At 41.1% G+C, this 20,314-nt stretch overlaps 1 protein-coding gene across 1 annotated transcript in view; it reads right to left on the minus strand.

Moving 5' to 3' along the window:
• Positions 1-20,314, minus strand: part of HNRNPR (heterogeneous nuclear ribonucleoprotein R) — a 1,454,575-nt gene that overhangs the window by 657,785 nt on the left and 776,476 nt on the right. Inside the window, exon 7 of the mRNA XM_044060074.1 lies at positions 9,504-9,544. Within this exon, the coding sequence (XP_043916009.1) occupies positions 9,504-9,544 (41 nt within the window). The remainder of the gene's footprint in view (positions 1-9,503; positions 9,545-20,314) is intronic.

Genomic DNA, 20,314 nt, shown 5'->3' on the forward strand with positions numbered 1-20,314 from the left:
TCTGAGTCTGGAAAGGACCAATTCTTAGTAGGCCAATTCCTGCTGAATCTCGGTGGTTGCACTTGCAGAAAATCCTTGACTGTTTGCACAGATTTTGCCTTTTCTTCAAACTTCTTTAAGACCTCCTGAGCAGTGGAACCAGATAATTTTTGCTTTTCCATTGGAGCATCCAGAAGCTTAGCTTTAACATGGTCTGGTAAAGATTGTTCCTTCAGCCAGGCATGCCTACGTATAACTGCCCCTGTCATAACTGACCTACATGAAGCTTCCAATGCATCATAACCACACTGCAAAAAAATGATTGCTAACCTGCTGTGAGTTATGTACCAGATCCTGAAGTGATTTACGGTCAAGGGGTTCAGAAGAGGACAGCTTCTTATGAAATTCATCTAACAAATACTCTTGGTACTGAATCATATGAAATTGACAATTTAAAGCCCTCATGGAAAGAGTTGCAGAAGTATACACTTTCTTACCCCATCTCTCTAAAGCTCTAGACTCCCTTTCAGAGGGTAGAGGATTTTTAGCAGTAGCAGCTGCAACCCCTTTTGGGCCCTGGGAAATTGTTTCTGGGTCTGCAGAGTGGGCCTTGTACAGGTGTAGATGAGAATCCGGGACCCTGTAGTACCTATCAGGTTTGACAGGAGCCGGGAGAGAATCAGGGGCTGTACTAGCATCAGAGTACACATCATCAATTACATTCAAAACAGGAGGTATAGCTAAAGGCCTATGCTGAGGTAAATGTAAAAAGGTTCTTAATCTTTTTCTAGAATCAGAGAATTCCTGGCCCTGCCATTGAAAATGTTCTCTCAGCGTGTAGAGTCTCTCCAAATGAAAACTCTTCAGGAGGGGAGGCCGAAGGAATAGATTCTTCAGCATCAGAATCCTCGTAGGCCGAATAAGCCTCCTCCTGGGGGTCTGACAAAACAGAGCCATCCGTGGACTCATCTGAGGAGTGGGGGTCAGAGGGCTCAACCCTGGGCCTTTTATCTGGTGGTGGTTGAGAGCCCCTTGTCCAGGTGAGGTTGAGAACCTCTAAAGAGATTAAATCCTCTGCTAGGCTGAGAATCTGTGAGCCAGTAGAAGTTCTGAGAGGAAACCTTGGGAGGCAAAGCTTTAGTAAGTTTGGCAGCTTTAGCCCTAGAAAAAGCCTTAATGGACATGGATGCAGGGGGTCTAGCTGCACCACGTGCAGGAGTAGACTTGTCTAAAGGAATGGTGTCGGACATTTCCTGGACACCGGTTTCAGTAGGTAATTCAATAACCGACTCGGCCGGGGCCTCCGGGGCCGAGGTAGTCGGTTGAGTGGTTTCGGTAATAGGAAGCACAGAGGACTCTGTTTCAGCCGAAACAGAGACACTCGCGGTAGGCCTGACCGTGGTTTCAGCCAAAACCGCGGGCCGTGAGTGTCGGTCCTTGTCCTTCTGTTTTTTAACCAAATGCGAAGTCGGAGTCTACGACGGCATCTTGTACACAAACTTAGCCCCAAAAAATTCCTCTGCAAACTCCGACCGACGTCTAAGAGTTCATCGGTTGAAGGAAGCACAGGCAGAGCAGGCAGAGACGTCGTGGTCTGGGCCTAGGCAAGGGATGCAGTAAGAGTGGAAATCCTTATGAGGTATTTGTTTCCCACAAGTTTAACAATTATTTACTTTATCTGACATCGGCTGAGGCAAGAAAGAGTCCCCAACGGGGTACTTAGCTTTTTCAAAGTCTTCGGTAGCTGAATCACAGGAGCTGGCCGACCGGCGCTTGCGAACTGCTTCTGCTTCGGGTACCACGGGGCAAGAAAGACTGAGGAAAATGGCATCGGCTGATGCTTTTATACCCCAGACGCTCTGACGTCGGAGAAAGTGCGACATCAGCTGAGGCCAGACCCAGACTTTGGAATCCGGCCGACCGAAGGGCTGCCTGAGGCAGGACAACCCATATGTGATGACTGCAGATGCATCCTTGAAGGACATCTTGAAAAGCCAATGCTATGTCCCATAAGGTCATTGCTGGTCTGCAGAGGGGGTAGGAATGAGTACCTCTCTGCTTGTTTATGTACCATATAACCGTAGTGCTGTCCATCTATCAGCAATTGTCCTGGATGAAGCAGGTCCTTGAAAGCTGTCAGGATATTTTGAACAGCTACCATCTCTTTTTGATGTGAAGATGCATCTGGTTTGCAGGCCATGTGCCCTGAATATATTTTCCTGCCATATGGGCCCCCCCGAGGCATAATCTGATGCATCCGTTGTCATTGTCTGGCTGTGGGTAAATTGAATAGAAGACCCTTGTTGTGGTGACAAGCTTCTGCCCACCATCGAAATTCCTGTTGTAGGCAGGGAATGAGTGCAATTACTGTCTCCAGGCTGTGGCAATGCTGAGTCCAAACACATTTCAGATACCATTGTAGTTTCCTCATACGCAGTCTGGCATATGGAATTAGTAGAATGCAGGATGCCATGAAACCAAAGGCCTGCAGGATTTTCCTTGCATATAAGTAGGATTTTGTTGCCAATTTCTTGAAGTAGTCAGTTGTTTTTTCTTGTCTGGTGTGAGATAAGCCATTTGGGCAGTTGTATTTAAGCTTTCACCCAGGAATATTATCTCTTGAGAGGGCACTAGTTTTGATTTATTTTCCTTTACTGTGTACCCTAGGCCAATTAGTAATCTTTTTACAAACGCCAGATGCTTTAGAAGAGTGTCTTTGTTCTCTGCTTGAATTAGGCAGTCGTCCAAGTAGGAATATATTGAATTCCTTTTTGTCTGCAAAACGCAATTACTGGTGCCAGGCATTTTGCAAAGACCCTGGGCACAGCAGATAAGCCAAAGGGCAGTGCAGAGAATTGGTAATGCATTGAGCCAGCTATGAATCTGAGGTTTCTTCTGCAAGACTCACTGGGACATGCAGGTATGCCTCCTTTAGGTCCAAAGTTACGAGCCAAGCCCTCTTGCCCAGCATGGGCAGTAGATGCTGAAGTCAACATTTTGAATTTTGGAACTTCCAGAAACTTGAGTATAGACAGGTCCAGAACTGGTCTCCAGGTTTTGTCCTTCCTGGGTACTAGAAAAAGTCTGGAGTAAAATCCTTGTCCCTGCTCTTGTTGTGGTACTTGCTGAATGGCCCTCATGTCCATGAGGGCTGTAATTTGTTTTTGTGACTCTGCCCATTGATTGTGTGGCAGGTCTGGCATGCCCTTTGACCTTGGTAGGGTGTGAAAGTGGAACCTGAAACCTTGGGACACCATGTTCAGATCTAATTTGTCTTGGGTAACCATTTGCCAATTTGAAGAAAAAAGTGCTAGTTTTCCCCCTAAGGGGGCTGTCAAAGGAAAACTGCTTGGAACTGGTAGAGGTAAAGTCATTGGGACTGTTTCCTGTAAGGCTGTGATTTGTCTTCTCCGACTTTGGAGGAAGGAGCACCCCATTGTTTAAGCCTGTATGAGCCTTGGGGCTGAGATCTGCCTCTGGGATGCCTGTATCTGCCTCTCTGTGGTTTGAGAATATAAATGACCAATTTTTAGAAGGCCAGTTCTTGCTAAACCTGGGTGGCTGTACCTGTAAGAAATCCTTGACTGTCTGCATAGATTTTGCTTTATCCTCCATTTTTTCAACACCTTTTCTGCTTTAGTACCAAAAAGTATCATGCTATAATGGTGCATCAAATAATTTTGCTTTAACGTGATCAAGCAGATAATGTTCCTTTAACCAAGCATGCCTTCTAATAACAGAACCTGTAACAGCGGCCCTGCAAGAGGCCTCCAGTGAATCATAACCACATTGCAAAGTATGCTATCCACTTGTTCAGTTGCATGCAATAAATCCTGCAATTCCTTGTTCTCTGAACATTCAGTATGTCAACATTTTCTGTTTTAGTGACATTAAATATTGCTGATATTTAAGCATATGAATTGACAATTTAATGCCCTTACAACCAGGGTAGCAGAAGTGTAAACTCCCCCCCCCCCCCATCTGTCTAGAGCCCTAGAATCCCTATCAGAGGGGACAGGGTTTTTTGCAGTGGAAGCTTTAACCCCCTTGGGACCCTGAGAAATAGTTTCTGGGTCAGCAGCGGAGTTTTTATATAGGAATTTATGAGAATCCGGGACCCTGTGGTATCTGTCTGGCTTAGCAGGTACAGGGGGTAGAGAGTCAGGGGACAGTCTGGACTCTGAAAATACATCTACAATGTCTAGAAGAGGGGGGATAGCAAGGGGTCTGTGCTGAGGAAGAAGCAAGAAGTCTCTCAGCCTTTTCATAGATTCAGAATAATCTTGGCTCTCCCAGTGGAAATGCTCTCTCATAGTATGCAGTGTTTCGCCAAAAGAATAGTCCTCAGGAGGAGAGGCTGAAGGAATGGATTCTTCAGCATCAGAATCCTCATAGGGAAGCATGGAGTAATCCTATTCAGAAGAGGAATCAGAGGAAACAGATACCCGATCAGAAGAATCATACTCTGTCTCTTGCCTAGGCCTCTTATCAGGAGGGGGATGGGAGCCCCTGATCAAAGTAATTAGGTCTTCGGCCATTTTGAGCATCTGTTTTTTTAGGCATGGAAGTCTGAATAGGAGAATGCTGTACTTGTTTCTTTGTCTTTAGAGCTGCTTTAGTCTGTCTTTGAAGCTGAAGATGGCTTAACATATAGTTGTGTAGGTCTGAAAACACCCTCGGAAGCAGATGCCTACTCAGCGGCTCCAGACCCATCTGAGGAATTGCTTTCAGTGTGTCCAATACCTTGAGTTTCCAGAGGCCCAGTCGGCTCCACGTGGGAGTCGGTAGCGGCCTTCGGCTCTGAGGTAGCGGGCGCCAGAGGCTGTGAAAGCACCTCACTGAGAACCGGCGACTGGCCTAGAAGAGGCTTAGTCTGTTTTGGACCTCTGATTCCTATCCTTGTCCTTGCATTTTTTGTAAACTCCCGTCGTTGGCTGTTCCGCCGGCATTATATAATTAAATCTTCAGCTAAAGTAATGAAATGCAAAATCGAACAGACGCTTGATAGTGCGTTGGTTGAATCTAGCACAAAACCGACAGCTAGCAACGTTGTGATCAGGATCTAGGCAAGGAATACATTAACAGTAAAAATCCTTATGAGGTATTTGCTTCCCACAAGAAATACAATTGTTAACTTTTTCTGACATCGGTCTGGAGCAAGAAAAAAAAGCTTCCCCAATAGGGTACTTAGCTTTAATGAAGACTTCGGTTCCGAAATTCAGATTTGAAAATCTCAGGAGTCGGCCGACCGGCACTTGCGAACTGCTTTTGCTTCGGGCACCGCACAGCAAGAAAGACTGGAGAAAATGGCGTCAGCTGCATCTTTTATACCCCTGGCGCACTGACGTCAGGGAAGAGGCGACAGCAACAGATGCCGGACCTAGACTTTGGAATTCTGGCAGACTGCGGGTAGCCTGCCAGCAGGATAACCCAAGAGTAATGACTGCAACAGTGAAACACGATGAACATATATATTTATCAGCTCTATATTTCCAGATTGTTTGAGCAGCACACTCAGAACATGAGGAGATTCTAGCAATTGAAGTAAAACAAAAAAAATACACCTCAGACAATGACAGTTAAAATGGGCTGGTTCAACAATCCCCACCTGAAACTAGGTTCTGAGCTACCCTGAGAAACAAAGTGCAGACAACAAAGGACAGAAACAATTCAGCAAATATACAAATAAAGCAAATATATAAATTACAGTTGTTTACACTTACCATAAATGTAGCTGTTACGAGTGTATTCACTGTTGCAGTCCTTAAATTTGGGTTATCTGCTTGCAGGTAAGCCCTCAGTCAGATTGATTAACAAAGTCTTGGGTCCTGCGTCGGTTGCTGTCAGTTCTTCCACAATGACAGGTCGTCAGGGTATAAAACATGCAGCGGACACCATTACATCAGTTTTTCTTGCCCCAGATGTCAGGCGCCCCCCTAATGGGAAGCAATTAAAGATAAAAGTAGAAAGACATACCTCCAACAAAAAAGCAAATGCACCAAAAGGGCTTTTAAGCATAGTAAAGGAAAGTAGAGTTACACCCAAAAGTTAGGGGGCTGGAGAGAGGGTAACCAGGACTGCAACAGTGAATACACTCGAGCATCTAAATTTATGGTAAGTGTACACAACTGTACTATGTTCTTCCTGATTCACTGTTGCAGTCATTACACATCTGGGTAGATTCCCAAAGCTATGGTTGGGAGGAGGAATTTAGATAGCATTAGGGACAGCTATAAGGTCCTGCAAGACTGTAGTGACAAAACCAGCTCTGGATTTAGAGAAAATCGGCAAATGATAATGCTTGGTGAAAGTATGTACAGAACTCCAGGTAGCAGCTTCTAGTATGTCCCTGGTAGGGATGCCTCTGAGAAAGGCTGTAGAGGTGGATGAAGCCCTGGTGGAGTGAGGTCTGATTCCCTGGGGGACAGGTTTTCCATGGTGCTTATAGCACAAATGAATGCAATGGCTTATCCCATTTAGAAATGGATTGCTTTGAAATAGCCTTCCCCTCTGCCCCTGCAGTAAATGCCACAAGCAGTTCAGATTTCCTTTGAGGTTTAGTCCTGTCCAAGTAGAATCTAAGTTGTCTGTGCACACCTAAGGACTGCAGTATCAGTCCCCCTTTGTTCTGTGGATTGGGAAAGAAGGATGGCAAATGAATGGACTGATTAAGAGCCACACTGAGTACCACCCTGGGCATGAAGGATGGACTAGTTCCGAGGGACACCCTGTCCACATGAAAGATGATGAAAGGCTCCACTGCCATAAGGGCCTGTAATTCAGATACCCTTCTAGCTGAAGTGATTGCTAAAAGGAAAGATGTTTTCTAGGAAAGAAATTTTAAGTCTGCAGTAGCAGCTAGCTCGAATGGAGGTAGAGTGAGTTTCTCCAAGACAAAGTTAAGGTCTCAGGCTGGGGTTTAAGCTCTCCTGGGTGGTCTCAAATTTTTGGCCCCTCTGAGAAACTGTTTGAGCAGTGGATGAGAGAAGAGTGGAGGTTCTGTGTTATAACGAGCAGAAATGGCTGAGGCATGGATTTTAATGGAGGAAAAGACAGGCCCTTTTGAAGCATCTCAGTTAAGTATTGTAAAATCTGAGGTAAATTGGGCACCACTGTGCTCATCCCTTGAGACTGATTCCAGGCACAGTATCTTTTCCATTTTTCAGCATTAAAATTTTGTGCTACTAGGCCTCCTTGCCTCTAAAATGATATCCATCACAGGTTTGCTGAGGAATGGTAAAGGAGAGATTAAGTAATTAGCCAGGTTGCAAGGTTCAGTGATGCTGAGGGTGCAGAATTTGGTTCTCCTGCGGAGACAGCAGGGAAGGAGTCTGAGGCAGGTGCCATGGAGGTAACGGACACTGAAAAAAAGGGTACCAGTGTTGGCGGGGCCAGTCTGGAGCAATCAAAACCATCCTTGGTTTGTCCTGTTTGACTTTTAGTAGTACTTTGTAGAGCAGAGGGGGGAAAGCATAGACTGATATTTTTTTCCAGGTGAAGGACAGAGCATCCACTTTCCAGGCTTGTTTGTGCAGAGTCCTTGTTCAAAATTTGTCCAATTGGTAGTTCTGGGGAGAGGCAAACAGGTCTATAACTGGGCTCCCCCCCATTTGCTTGTCAACATGTTGAGTCCTTGGTTCCAGTTTCCACATACGCTCAAACATCGACATTTATGGTAAGTGTACACAAGTGTACTACGTTCGTGTTTCACCGTTGCAGTCATTACATTTGGGTATAATCCCAAAGCTATGGATGGGAGGATGGAACTAAACAGCATTAGGAATGGCTATAAGGACCTGCAAAACTGCAGTGGCAAAGCCTGCCCTGGATTTGGAGAAGACAGGCAAATAATGCTTTGTGAATGTATGAACAGAGCTCCAAGTAGCAGCTTCTAGAATGTCTTTGGTTGGAACTCCTCTAAGAAAGGCTGCTGAGGTAGAAGCAGCCCTGGTGGAATGTGACCAGATTCCCTTGGGCACAGGTTTACCATGGTGAAAGTAGCAGAAACGAATGCAGTGGCTTATCCACTTAGAAACCGTCTGCTTTGATCTAGCCTTCCCCTCTGATCCTGAAGCAAAATGCCACCAGTAGTTGCTCAGACTTTTAGAAATTTGGTCCTGTTTAAGTAGAATCTTAGTTGCCTGTGTACGTCCAATGTATGCAGAATCCGCTCCCCCTTGTTTGGTGGATTTGGGTAAAATGTTGGCAGGTGAATAGTTTGGTTAAGAGCCACACTGGATACCACCTTAGGCATAAAGGAAGGATTGGTCCTGAGGGACACCCTGTCCGGGTAAAGTGTAATAAAAGGCTCCACAGCCATGAGAGCCTGTAGTTCTGAAACCCTTCTTGCTGAAGTGATTGCCAAAAGGAAAGCGGTTTTCCAAGATAGAAATTTTATATCCACAGTAGCTGCTGGTTGAAAAGGAGGCAGGGTGCGTTTTTCCAGCACAAAATTGAGGAACCCATGCAGGAGTTTGTGATCTTCTGGGAGGCCTTAAATTTTTGGCTCCTCTAAGATACTGTTTTAGCAGAGGATGAGAAAAGATGGGAGGCTCCATGTTGTAATGAGCCGAGATGGCAGAGGCATGGATTTTTGTTGAGGAAAAAGATAGGCCCTTCTCAAGCATCTCAGTCAAGTATTGCAAAATCTGAGGAAAATTTGGTTTTGCTTTGTCCGTCCCGTGCGCTTCGGTTCCAAGCGCAGAATCTCTTCCATTTATCAGCATAAGATTTTCTAGTACTAGGCCTTCTGGCTTCCAAAATAACATCAATCACAGATTTACTGAGAGGTGTTTGAATAATTAAATGATCAGCCATGCTGCAAGGTTCAGAGTTTGGAGCACAGAGTGTGCAGAATTCGATTGCTCTGCTGAGATAGAAGAGGAGGTATTTGAGGAATGTACCAAGGAGGGAGCAGAGACATTCCTTAGAATTGGGTACCAGTGCTGGCGAAGCCAGTCCAGAGCAATTAGGATAATTTTTGTTTTTTCCCTGTCTGACCTTTTAGTAAGACCTTGGAGAGAAGAGGCAGAGGGGGAAAGGCATAGACTGATAGGTTTTTCCAACTGAAGGATAGGGCATCCACTTTCCATGCTTGTCTGTGATAAATCCTTGTGCAGAGTTTGTCCAGTTGATAATGTTGGGGAGAGGCAAATAGATCTATGTCTGGGATCCCCCATTTCTGTGTTACCATGCTGAAGACCTGTGGATAGTTTCCACTTGTGCGGGTCATTAAGATTTCTGCTTTGGTCATCTGCCAGAGTATTTTGTTTTCCAGGCAGGAATCGAGCTTGAAGATGTACTTGGTAAGTCAAAGCGGTGTTCCACAATTCTATGGCTAGTCTGCAAAGGGGGTAGGAATATGTACCCTCCCTGCTTGTTTATGTACCACATAACTGTGGTGTTGTCAGTCTATCAGTAGTTGTCCTGGATGAAGTAAGTCCTTTAAGACTGTTAGAGCATTCTGAACAGCTAGCATCTCTTTCTGGTTGATATGCAAATGCATTTGTTTAGGCTCCATATGCCCTGAATGCATCTCCCCGCAAGGTGGGCCCCCCAGCATAGTCTGATGCATCTGTAGTTAGGGTTTGGGAGGCAGGGGGTAGAGTGAATGACAGTCCCTTGTTTTGGTGACATGTCTCTGCCCACCAAAGAAACTCCTGTTGTAGGCAGGGAATGAGAGGATTCATTCTTTCCAGACTGACAGTGTTGACTCAAACTTTTTAGATACCACTGAAGTTTCCTCATATGCAGTCTTGCATATGGAATTAGTAGAATGCAGGATGCCATGAACCCCAAAGCCTGCAGAATTTGTCTTGCAGTTAACTGGATTTTTGTTGCCATCTGTTTGAAGTACGTTGTCAGTTGCCTTTGTCTGGCGTAAGGTAAGCCATCTGGGCAGTTGTATTCAAGCTTGCACCCAGGAATGGAGTTTTTAGAGAGGGTACCAGTTTAGATTTCTTTTCGTTTATTGTGAACCTTAGGCCTGTTAGAAACCTTTTTACAAATGCCAGATGCTGAAGAATGTCCTTGTTCTCCGCTTGAATGAGACAGTCGTCCAGGTAAGTATAAATTTGTATACTTCTTTGTCTGCAAAATGCAATTACTGGTGCCAGGCACTTTGTAAAGACCCTGGGCGCAGTAGATAAGCCAAAGGGCAGTGCAGAGAACTGGTAATGCAAATAACCTGCCTTGAAGTGGAGGTATCTTCTGCACAATTCCCTTATTGGGATATGCAGGTATGCCTCTTAATTCTACAGTCACTAACCAAGCGTTCCTGCCCAGCATAGGCAGTAGCTGTTATAAAGTCAGCATTTTGAATTTTGGAATGTCCAGGAACGTGTTCAAAATCAATAAGTCCAGTATTGGACACCAGGCATAGTCTTTTCTGGGTACCAGGAACAGTCTTGAATAAAAACCTTGTCCTTTTTCTTATAATGGTACTGGTTCAAAAGCCCCCACATCCATGAGGGACGCAATTTGTTTGAGCCTCTGCCCACTGATTTTGTGGCAGATCTGGCCAACCGTTTGGAATTGGCAAAGCATGGAAATGAAATCTGTACCCCGGGATACTATGTTTAATACCCACTTGTCCTGGGTAATTAACTGCCAATTTTGAGCATGAAGTGTTAATTTTACCCCCAAGGGGGCTGCCAAAAGATAAGTGCTTGGTGAAGCTAGAGGGAACTCATTGAGACCTGCTTACTGTAGGGCTGTGCTTTATTTCCTCCAGATTTGGAGGTGGAAGCACCCCATTGCTTTGACCTGTAAGAACCATGTGATTGGTATCTAGAGCCTTTTGAGTGCTTGGATTTGCCTTGAGAGGCTCTGTTGGAAACAGGAAAGGGCCAATTTTTAGTAGACCAATGCCTACTGAACCTGGGTGGCTGCACTTGTAAAAAATATTTTAGTTTGCATAGATTTAGCTTTGTCTTCCATTTTCTTTAAAACCGCTTCTGCCTTATTACCAGAGTACCATGCTGTAAAGGGGCATCCAACAATTTAGCTAACAAAATCAGGCAGATATTGCTCCTTGAGCCAATCATGCCTTCTAATCACAGATCCAGTAACTGCGGCCCTGCAAGAGGCCTCCAAGGAATCAAAACCACATTGCAAAGTATGCTTTCCAACCTGTTCTGCTGCATGCAATAAATTCCTGTAATTCTTTATTTTCCACACAATCAGAAAACATAATTTTCTGTTTCAATAAACTCCTAACATGCTATTGATATTTAAGCATATGAAACTGGCAGTTTAAGGCCCTAATTGCCAATATTGCAGACGTATACACCTTCTTTCCCCATCTATCCAGTGCTCAAGAGTCTATCAGAGGGGGTAGGATTTTTGGCTGTAGAGGCCTTTACACCTTTGGGACCCTGTGAGAGTCTCAGGGTCAGCAGCAGGATTTTTGAATAGAAATTTGTGGGAGTCAGGAGCCCTGCAATATCTGTCCGGTTTACCAGGAGCCAGAGTTAGGGAATCCAGAGCTATGCTCGATTCCAAAACCACCAACGACTAATACAGGAGGTATAGCCAAAGGCCTATGCTGAAGGAAATCCCTAAGCCTCTTTTTTGATTCAGATAAATCCTGACTCTCCCAATGGAAATGTCCCCTTAAAGTATGCAAGGTTTCACCAAAAGAATAAGCTTCAGGAGGAGATGCAGATGGGATGGATTCTTCTGCATCTGAATCCTCATAGGGTGGAATAGAAAATTCCTGATCAGAAGAAATGGAAACCTGATCTGAAGATTCATAATCAAGGTCTTCTGTAGGCCTCTTAGCGGGGGGGGGGGGGGGGGGGGTTGGGAACCCTGATCAAGGTAATTAAGCCTCAGCCATTTTGATCTGTTTTTTAGGCATAGGGGACTGAACACGTGGCTCATGCGTCGGTTTAGACTTAGAAGATGCTTTTGATCTTGTTTTTCAAGCTGGCGGTTTTATATAGAAATGTTGAGGCCTGAAAACATCCTCAGAAGCCAGTGCCTGCTCAGCGGTCCGGACCTATCCAAGGGAGAGACATCCGCGGGTTCAATACTCTGAGAATCTCCCAGCATACCGGACTCCGCATGGGTCTCAGAGGCCTGCGACTCAAAAGTAGCCAGTATCAGGGGTTGCGAAAGCATCTCACTGACTACCGGCGACTGGCATAGGAGAAGTTTAGTTTGTTTTGGACCTAGACGGTCTTTCTCTATTTTTTGTGAACTCTGGTAGTCGGATTGCTAACAGATGACATTTCAGGGTAATTAAATCTGGATCCAAAATATTTTGAAGCAAAAATATACAGACGCTTAATAGTGCGTTGGTTAAATCTAGCACAAAACAGCAAGGCACGTTATGATCTAGGCCGAGGCGAAGAATACAGTACAAATGAAAATCCTTATGAGGTATTTGCTTCCCACAAGTAATGCAATTATTAACTTTTACTGACATCGGTAAGGAGCAAGAAAAAGTTTCCTCAACGGGGTACTTAGCTTTAGTTGAAGACTTCAGTTCTTTAACTCAAATGCGAAAATTTTGGGAGTCGGCCGACCGGCACTTGCGAACTGCTTCTACTTCGGGCACCGCGCGGCAAGAAAGACTGAACAAAATGGCGAAGGCTGCATGTTTTATACCCCTGGCGTCATAGAAGAGATGGCGGCAACCGGCGCAGGACCCAAGACTTTGTTATTCAGGCCGACTGAGGGCAACCTGCCAGCAGATTACCCAAATGTAATGACTGCAACAGTGAAACACTAAGAACATCCTGGGTTTTTGCTGTGTCTGGGTTTGGCTTGAGAAGACCTGGAAGGGGCTGGAAAGGACCAATTCTTAGTGGGCTAGTGCCTACTAAATCTAGGAGGCTGAACTTGTAAAAAATCTGAAACAGTTTGCATAGATTTAGCTTTATTTTCCATCTTTTTAAGAAATTCCTCAGCCTTGTTGCCAAACAGGCGGTCCTGATTTAAAGGAGCATCCAACAATTTAGCTTTAACATGATCAGGCAAAGATTGCTCCTTAAGCCAAGCATGCCTGCTGAGCACAGACCCAGTAACAGCAGCCCTGCAAGAGGCCTGGAATGAAAACCACATTGCAAAGTAGGTTTTCCAACTCATTCAGCAGAATGAATTAAATCCTGTAATTCCTTATTTTCCATAGTCAGGAATCAATATAATTTTCTGTTTAAGCAGTCCAATAACATGTTGCTGATACTTTAAACATATGAAACTGGCAGTTTAAAGCCATAATGGCCAAGGTTGTAGAAGTGTAAACCTTTTTACCACATCTATCCAGCACCCTGGAGTCTATTAGAAGGGGTAGGATTTTTAGCAGTAGAAGCCTTAATGCCCTTGGGCCCCTGTGAAATAGTCTCTGGATCTGCAATAGGATTTTTAAAAAGGGACTCAAGGACCCAGTAGCATCTGTCAGGTTTTCGGGGAGTAGGAGGCAGGGAAGCGGGGCTAAACCAGATTCCAAAAAAGCTTCAACAATGTCTAGTACAGGAGGACTAGCTAAAAGCCTATGCTTAGGTAGAAGGAAATCTCTAAGCCTCTTTTCTGAATCAGAAAAATCCTGGCTTTCCCAGTGGAAATGCTCCCTTAGAGTATGTAAGGTTTCTCCAAAAGAAAAATCCTCAGGAGGGGAAGCAGAGGGAATGGAGTCCTCTGCATCAGAATCTTCATAAGTAGACAAGGGCAAATCCAGATCAGAAGAATCAGAAAAAAACAGAATCCTGATCAGAAGGTTCATAATCAACGTCAGTCCTAGGCCTCTAAGGCGGGGGGGGGGGTTGGCTACCCCCGATTAGAGTTATTAGATTTTCAGCCATTCTCATTTGTTTTCTAAGCATAGAGGCCTGAGCATGTGGCCTAAGCATCGGTTTTTTAGGCATGGATAGAGATTTAGGCCCAAGTAAAGGAGGCATCGATTTAATATGCAAGTCCGTAGGCCTGAATACACCCTCTGAAGCCGGTGCCTGCACAGCGGCTGCGGAACCATCCAAGGTAGAGACATCAGCGGGTTCCATAGTTGGAAGCATCTCGCGGCATACCGGACTCCAAATGGGTCTCAGTAGAGGCCTGCGAATCAGAAGTAGCAGTATCAGGGATTGCAAAAGCACCAGAGTACCGGCGAACTGGCTTAGGAGAAGCTTCTTCAGCAGTTTTGGACCTCAGCGGCCTCTCTCTATCTTTGCATTTTTTCAGAACCCCGGTAGTCGGATGGCTAACAGACATTTATGGATAATTAAACCAAGAACCAAAATATTTAGAGACGAAAACATACAGATGACTGATTACATAAAGCACAAAACCGACAGCAAGGTACCTCGTGGTCAGGGCCTAGGCAAGGAATGCAGTACGAATGAAAATCTTAATGAGGTATTTGCTTTCCACAAGTAATACAATTATTAACTTTTACTGACATTGGTAAGGAGAAAAAAAAGTTTCCCCAATGGGGTACTTAGCTTTAGTTGAAGACTTCGGTTTTGAAACTCGAAAATGAAAATATCAGGAACCAGACGACCGGCACTTGTGAACTGCTTCTGCTTCAGGCACCATACAGCAAGAAAGACTGATGTAATGGCGTCGGCTGCACGTTTTATACCCCTGATGACCTGACGTCATGGAAGAAGTTACAGCAACCGACAGGACCCACGTCTTTGTTAATCAGACCGACTGAAGTCTACCTGCAAGCAGATAACCCAAATGTAATGACTGCAACAGTGAAACACAAAGAAAGTACAGTTTTGTACCTAGCATAAATGTAGATGTTCGTGTGAATACACTGCTGCAGTCATTACACTTGGGTTATCCTGCCGTCAGGCAGTTCCCCAGTTGGCCTGAGTTCCAAAGCCTTGGTCTGGCGTCGGTTGTGGTCGCCTCCTCCCTGACGTCAGTGCGACAGGGGTATACAAGATGCAGCAGACGCCATTTTCTTCAGTTTTCTTGCCCCAGATGTCAGGTGCCTCTAAATAGGTAGGCAATTCCAATTGCTAATAAAACATACATAAGAAAAGCAAAAAAACAACTTAAAGCTACCAGCAAATACTCCCCATAGGTAGTAAGGGTAGAAGACATAGGTACATATCAGCCAGTAAGAGGAAGGAGAGAGAGTAACCTGGATTGCAGCAGTGCATACACTACATCTACATTTATGTTAGGTACAAAACTGTACTATGTTCATAGTGTTACACTGCTGCAGTCATTACACTTGGGTAGAATCCCAAAGCTGAGGTGGGGTGGCTATAAGGCCCTGCAGCACTGCAGTGGCGAAGCCAGCTCTGGATTTAGATTAGAGGCAGATGGTAATGCTTGGTGAAGGTATGTACAAAACTCCAAGTTGCTGCTTCCAAAATATCCCTGGTAGGTACTCCCCTGAGGTAGGCAGATGAAGTGGCTGTTGACCTGGTGGAGTGAGATCTAATACTGCTGGGTACAGGTTTTCCATGGTATGTGTAGCAGAAACGTATATAAATGTCCTATCCATTTTGAGATAGTCTGTTTTGAAATGGCTTTTCCCTACGCTCCTGCAGCATATGCTACCAATAATTGCTCAGATTTTCTGAAAGCTTTGGTTTTGTCCAAGTAGAAGCGCAACTGCCTGTGAATGTCCAAAGAGTGCAGTAGTCTCTCCCCTTTATTCTGTGGTTTAGGATAAAAAGTTGGCAGGTGAATAGTTTGGTTTAGAGCAACACTGGATACCACCTTTGGCATAAACGTAGGATTAGTTCTTAAATGCACCCTGTCCTGGTGGAAAATGAGGAAAGGTTCCACTGCCATTAGTGCCTGTAATTCTGAAACTCTTCTTGCTGATGTTATTGCCAGGAGCAGAGCAATTTTCCAAAAACATGCATTTTAATTCTGCTGTGTTAGCTGGCTCAACAGGAGGTAGTTAGTTTTTCCAAAACAAAGTTGGTCCCAAGTTGGAGTAGGTGCTCTACGGGGCGGTCTTATGTTTTTAGCCCCTCTGAGGTACTGCTTTAACAGAGGATTAGAGAAAATGAGTGGATCCGTGTTGTAATGAGCAGAGATGGCAGAGGCGTGGATCTTGACGGATGAGGAGAATCTTGACGGACGAAAAAAAAAAAAAAAAAAAAAGAGTCTTTTGTCCAGCATCTCAGTTAAATATTGTAGTATCTGAGGAATGTTTGGGACAAGAGGGTCAAGGCTGTGTGCTTGGTTCCAGGCACAGAATCTCTTCTACTTATCCGAATAGGCTTTCCTGGTACTAGGCCTTCTGGCCTCCAGAATGACATCTATAACGGCCTTGGACAGAGGCATTGCTTGCTTGACTAAGGAATCTTCCATGCAGCTAGGTTTAAGGTCTTTAGCTGGCCGTGTAGTATTTGACTGTTGTGCTGAGTCAGCAGATGTGGGATTTAAAGCAAAATCCAGGGTAGTTCTTGTGCTAAGCTCCTTAAGATTGGGCACCACTGCTGGCGTGGCCAGTCTGGTGCAATCAGGATCATCTTTGGCTGCTCTTGCCTGGCTTTTATGAGTACCTTTGGCAGGAGAGGTAGTGGTGGGAAAGCTTATACTTGTAGGTTCTCCCAGCTTAATGAGAGGGCATCCACTTTCCATGCTTGAGGATGGTAACTCCTTGTGCAGAATTTCTGTAGCTGGCAGTTTATTGGGGATGCAAAACCGGGGAATTTCTTTTTTCGGGGCTTCCACCCATTTTTTTTGTGTTTTTTTAAATTTCTGAAAAAATTTTTGTGGAAAATTCCCCAATTTCCCCTTTTTTTTCCCGGGGTGGAATTTCCCAATTTAAAATTGGGTTTTTCCTTTTTAAAAATTTTGGGGTCCTGCCCCAGTGTTTTCTCTCCTGGCAAAGGTGCCTTGGGGGCCCAAAAATTTGGGAAGGGGGTTTAAAAGCCTTTGGTGTTCCAAACAAGGTCCTTTGGCCTTGGGTCGGGCATAGGGGGGTAGGGGATTTTTGATTTGGGGCTTGTTTAATTGGAAAAACCACCCCATAATGTTTTTTCCGGGGGTTTCTTTGGGGGAAATTTTTAAAGTTGGGTTCCCTTTGGGGAATGCAGGTCCTTTTGAAAAAGCTTATAAGGGGGCCCATTTTTGGTAAACCAGCTAGCATTTTTCTTTTTGGATTGATTGTTTGAAAAAAAAATTTCCCCTTTGTTTCCTTTGTTTGGGGGGAAAAAATCCCAAAATTTTGGGCCTCCAGGTTTGTCCCGGCCAAATTCCGATAAATCGTTTTGCCCGGGTGTGGTTTGAAAGGGCCTTCCCCTTGTTGAAATTTTTTTTGAGCCCCCCATTAAAATTTGGGTTGGGCGGGGATTTGGTTTCTTTTTAAAATTTTGAAAGGGGAAACCCCAACAAATCCCATTTGATTTTCCCTCTTATTTTTTGGGAAATTGGAAATTTCCCGGGTTTCCTTCCCAAAGGGGGCCTCCCAAAATTTTTTTGGCAGGGGTTGGGTCTTTGGCCTCTTTTAAAATGATTCAGTTTCCTTCTTTCTCGATCCCAACCCTTTTTCGGGCCCCCGGTAAACCTTTTTTGACCTTTTTTTGGGATTTCTTTTCTTCCTTGACCCGGGCCTTAAAGGGACCAATTTTAGGGCCGTTTCTGTTTAAATCGGGCGCGGGGAAGGGAAAATTTAACCCTTTTGAAAAAGTTTTTTGGGTCCCATTTTTTAAACCCCTCTTTGCCAAATAAAAAACTTTCCGTTTGAAAGGTATCCTAGTTTTGCTTTAACATGATTCCTCGATTTTCCTTTAACCAAGCTTTTTTCCCCAAGGGGAAAAAGCCTGAAATGCCAAAAAATTTTAACACCATTGAAAGTAAAGGGGGTTTTTCCATTTGTTTTCGGGTGAATGCAAAAAATTTCCTTTTTGGAGGACCTGTTAAACCCTTTTTTTAATGGGGAAAAACCTTCCCCCTTGATTTTTTTGGAAATGTGAAATGGAAAAATTTAAGCCCTTTTTTTTAAGAAGGTAATCCTTTTCCCCCAAGGGTTTTCCCAAAGAATTTTTTTCGGGGGGAACTTGGGTTTTTTGGTGTTTGGGGCCCTTTCCTTTTCCCTGAGGGGGCCGTAAGGCCTTTTTTCCCCAAATTTGGAGACCCCCGGGGTTTTCTGTAAAAAATTCTTTTTCCGGGTTTTTAAATCTGGAGGTGGAACCCCCCAATTTGCTGGATTTTGCCACCCTCCACAATACCCCCCAACTCCAAAAAACAACCCCGGTTTTTGCAAAGTCGGGAAGCCTTTTGGATTTTTTGGAATCCTGGCCTTCCCAAATTGGAAATTGTTTTCCCATTTTTTATGGGGGGTTTCCCCGTTTTTCCCAAAAATTGGAGGCTGTTTTGGAAAATTTTGTTTCTCAGAAAATTCGAATTTTCATGTAAAGGAATTTCCCTCCAGGTAAATTGAGAGATAACCCCTTTCTTTCCCCACCCTGTCAACCCTTTTTAACCCAGGGGGGGTGGACCCTTGGTGTTTAGGTTTTCCCCTTTTTAAAAAAATTTTTTTTGGGGTGGGGGTCGGGGTTTTTTTATAAAATTTTGTGGGGAGGGGGGGTTGTTTTTGTTTTCAGGGGCTGGAGGAAAAATTAAAAAAAATTTTTCCCCCTCTTTTTTTTTTCCCTCTTTTAAATTTTTTTTTTTCTTTTTCTTATTTTTTTTCCTTTTTTTTCCCCCTTTTTTTAAAAAAAAATTTTAATTTTTAATTTTTTTAAAATAAAATTTTTTAAATAAAAAAATTTATTTTTTTTAATAATAAAAAAAATTTTCCCTTTTAAATTTTTTTTTTTTAAAAAAAACCCCTTTTTTATATATAAAAAAAAAAAAATTTTAAAATTTTTTTTCTTCTAAAAATTTTCCAAAAATTTAAAAAATTTTTTAAAAAATTAAAACCTTTTAAAAACTTTTTCATAAAAAAAAAAATAAAAAATATTTTATTTTTTTCATAAAACTTTTATAATTTTTTTTTTCAAAATTTTAAAATTTTTTTTTTTTTTTTAAATATTAAAAAAAATTTCAAAAATTTTTTCCTTTTTAAAAAAAATATTTTTTTATTCTAAAAAAAAAATTTTTTTTAAAAAAATCTTTCCTTTTTTTTTTCAAAAAAAAAAAATTTTAAAACTAAAAATTTATAAAAAAAACAAAAAAAAAACAAAAAAAAATATAAAAAAAATTTTTTAAAATTTTTAACCCAAAAAAAAAAAAAATCTTTCCCATAAAAAAAAAAATTTTAAAAAAAAATAAAAAAATAAAAAAAAAAAAAAAAAAAAAAAAATTTTTTCTTTAAAAAAAAATTTAAAAATTTAAAAAAATTTTTTTTTCCCTTTTTTTAAAAATTTTATATTTTTTTTAAAAAAATTAATTTTTAATAAAAAATTTTAAAAAAAATATTTACAAAAAATTTTAAATTTTAAACTTTTTTAAAAAACTTTTTTTTTAAAAATTTTATAAAAATTTTTTTTTTTTTTTTTTCTTTTTTTAAAAAAAATTTTTTTTTAAAATTTTTTTTATTCTTTTTAAAAAAAAATAAAAATTCTTAAAAATTTTTAAAATTTTAAAAAATTCAAAATTTTAAAAATTTTTCTTTTTTTTTTCTTAAAAAAAAAAAAAAAAATTTTTTTTAAAGATTTTTTTTTTATACTTTAAATTTTTTTTCCTTTTTTCTTTTTTTTTTTTTTAAAAAAAATTTTTTTTTATTTTTTTTTTTTTTAAAAATTTTAAAAATACTTTTTTCTTAAAAAAAATTAATATTTTAAAAATTTTTTTTTTTTAAAAATTTTTTTTAACAAAAATTTTTTTCTTTTAATTTATAAAAAAATTTTTTTTAAAAATAATTAAATTTTTTCTTTTTAAACAATTTTTTTTACAATAAAATTTTAATAAAAAAAAAAACAAAAAAAAATATATTAAAATTTTATATAAAAAAATATAAAAAAAAAAATTAAAAATAAAATTTTTTAAATTTTTTTTAAAAATTATTATTTTTTTTTTTTTTTTTTTAAAAAATTTTATATAAAAATTTTTAAAAATTTTTTTAAAATTTTTAATATTTTTTTAAAAAATTTTAAATTAAATTTTAAAAAAAACTTTCTAAAATAAAAATAAAAATTTAAAATTTTATATATTTCCTCTAAAAAAAATTAAAAAATTCTTTTTTAAAAATATAAAAAAAAATATTTTTTTTATTTATATAATTTTTTTTTAATTATTAAATATATTTAAAAAAAAATTTAAAAAAATATTTATATAATTTAAAAAATTTTTTTAAAAATTTTAAAAAAAAATAAAAAAATTTTAAAGTTTTGGGGGAAGAAAAAAAAAAAAATATCTTTTTTAAAAAAAAAATTTTCCAAAATTAAAAAAAAAGTTTTTTTTAAAAATTTAC

Source organism: Protopterus annectens, chromosome 1.part2 (genome assembly GCF_019279795.1).
Source record: "Protopterus annectens isolate FY-2018-M chromosome 1.part2, PAN1.0, whole genome shotgun sequence".
Lineage (NCBI taxonomy): Eukaryota > Metazoa > Chordata > Ceratodontiformes > Protopteridae > Protopterus > Protopterus annectens.